General features: G+C 36.4%; 1 protein-coding gene across 1 annotated transcript; it reads right to left on the bottom strand.

Moving 5' to 3' along the window:
• Positions 1 to 1,064: 1,064 nt before the first annotated feature.
• On the bottom strand, positions 1,065 to 2,021 carry LOC142523884 (protein FAR1-RELATED SEQUENCE 5-like). The gene has a single exon (XM_075627616.1). The coding sequence runs from the start codon at positions 2,019 to 2,021 to the stop codon at positions 1,065 to 1,067; it is 957 nt and encodes a 318-aa protein (XP_075483731.1).
• Between the last annotated feature and the right edge of the window lie 281 nt (positions 2,022 to 2,302).

The raw sequence follows: 2,302 nt of genomic DNA, 5'->3' as shown, positions 1-2,302 counted from the left end.
AATTATGCACCAAAGAGAAAGTTGATGGGTGGACGGAGGCTTCGATTGCCAGTCTTACGAGCATCATACAAAGTTTCTATACCATTCTATACTTTCTCGTTTAGGATCTTCTTCGACTTCATTGCCCATACAATCGTGTACCACTCCACTCCTAGCTTTTCTCGTCGGTTAGATTACATACCGAATTATGCACCAAAGAGAAAGTTGATGGGTGGACGGAGGCTTCGATTGCCAGTCTTACGAGCATCATACAAAGTTTTCTATACCGTTCTGTACTTTTTCGTTTAGGATCTTCTTCGAATTCATTGCCCATACAATCGTGTACCACTCCACTCCTAGCTTTTCTCGTCCATCTATTCAAGATATAATGCTCTGGCAGTATTTTTACGTCATGCACATCATATACTTTCACAGCATGACAACACAATAATTCAGTCATCTCAAATTTTCGAAAACTACATGAAATCATCTTTGTGCTAGGATTAAATGTCACCCTACATTCTCCTTCTTTATCAATTCGACTGACAACATATTCAAATAATGGTTGAGTTTCATTTTTATATTTTATGTAAGCAGCTGCGAAAAAAACAAACTCCACTTGAAATAGATTAAAGATAGCGATGGTATAAATTTCAGAAAGTTGACGCAACATAGGAAAACTCTCTAGCTTTAATCTCGGTAATTTTTGGCGTGTCCCAAATTCACATCTTAGCTCATTGTACCGCTATTCCTCCAAGAGCCGTTCGAAGTGCTTAAAAAGTGGCATTATATCTAAGTCGAGTTTCATACAACTCTTGATACAAGAATTGACACTTTCACTGAGTTGTGTGCTCCTCATACCAAGTGTGAAAGCTTTGTTCATGCGACAAGCTGCCCATTTCTCCTTTATATTGTAAGTGGATTGCAGCTATTTGTTTTCTTGAATATTTTATTTTCTAATAGAACACTCCAAGCCTTATCGAATCGGGTCTCATCATCAATGCCATACATGCATCTCTTAAAATCAGCTAAGAAATGAGAACCATCTTTCATCAAGTTTCCCAAGTGTTTGACGTCATTTTGCATCAAATGCCATGTGCCAATCCCTGAAATACCTCAGGCATCACCTCCTGTAAGGCCTTTGCCATAGCTTGATTCTGATCAGTGAAGATAGTGAGAGGCTTTTTTTGCTTGTGTGCCTCTAAAAAAGTTTCGAACAACCATTTAAATGATGATGCAATCTCATCATACAAAAGTGCTGCACCAAAAATCACCGCTCCTCTATGATGATTGAAACCTGAGAAGATAGCAAGTGGTCGGTATGCACGGTTTGTACAATACATGATATCTAGTGACACAACATCACCAAAATACTCATAGTCGATTATCATTCTCGCATCAGCCCAAAAAACATTAGTTATCTGTTCTTCCACATCCATCTGATTAACATGGTAAAATGATGAATTTTTAGATAATTGTTGTTGAAAATATCGCATCAGAGAACCAACTTCCCCATATACCATACTTCTTTGTCTCTTGGATCGAATATAATTTTTAGCTTCCAACATGGTATAACCAAGACCATCTATTCCCCCTGCATGCTTTGATTTTTGTTTAAGCCCAACATCCTCTGCCAAATCAATCTCATAGGCTTGAACTTCTGTAATTTTACGTTGAGAGGATAACATATGAACTGTTTCTTGAAGTTGGAGTGGGTGATTATGCTCTTCGATAAACTCATTAACTTTATATTTACTATCCACAAATGTGACGCCCATTCTTACTTTACAATTTGTTCGAGTCTCAAGCCGATGATTGAGTGTTGATGAATCTCTTTTGTCTTTTTTACGAACACCCTCCTTGCAACAAACATATTTATACGAAGTTATAAATCCGGTGTTCTTGTTCTTGTTAAAATAATTCTTCCTAACTCCAAATCCAATTTTCCCACCATATTCAACCCAAAACTTCCAAGACTCGTCTAGACTATCAAATTTCATACCAATCTTAGGCTTGAATTCGATATTTGAACAAGAATCCATCAAGAATCTGAAAGTATCAATAAAAGTTTTGGTTTGTTTCAGTCTCAGTTTTCAACGACGGTGAAAAAATGCAATAAATTTCTCTGTTACATATTAAATGCAACAAATTAATAATAAAACAATAATTTTCTCAACTAATATCCAAGAGTAATAAGCCAAAATGCAATAAGTCAAGTACGTGAATTGTAACCAGTGTCAATCAAAATTGTAAACCTGGCGAATTGTGTCACGTACAATAGAACGATGAAATAGCCTAATTGTCTTGTTGATCTGCATGAAGT

The sequence above is a fragment of the Primulina tabacum genome, chromosome 14 (genome assembly GCF_025594145.1).
Source record: "Primulina tabacum isolate GXHZ01 chromosome 14, ASM2559414v2, whole genome shotgun sequence".
Lineage (NCBI taxonomy): Eukaryota > Viridiplantae > Streptophyta > Magnoliopsida > Lamiales > Gesneriaceae > Primulina > Primulina tabacum.
The sequence above is the reverse complement of the archived record's forward strand: the minus strand, read 5'-3'. Positions and strand labels throughout refer to the sequence as shown.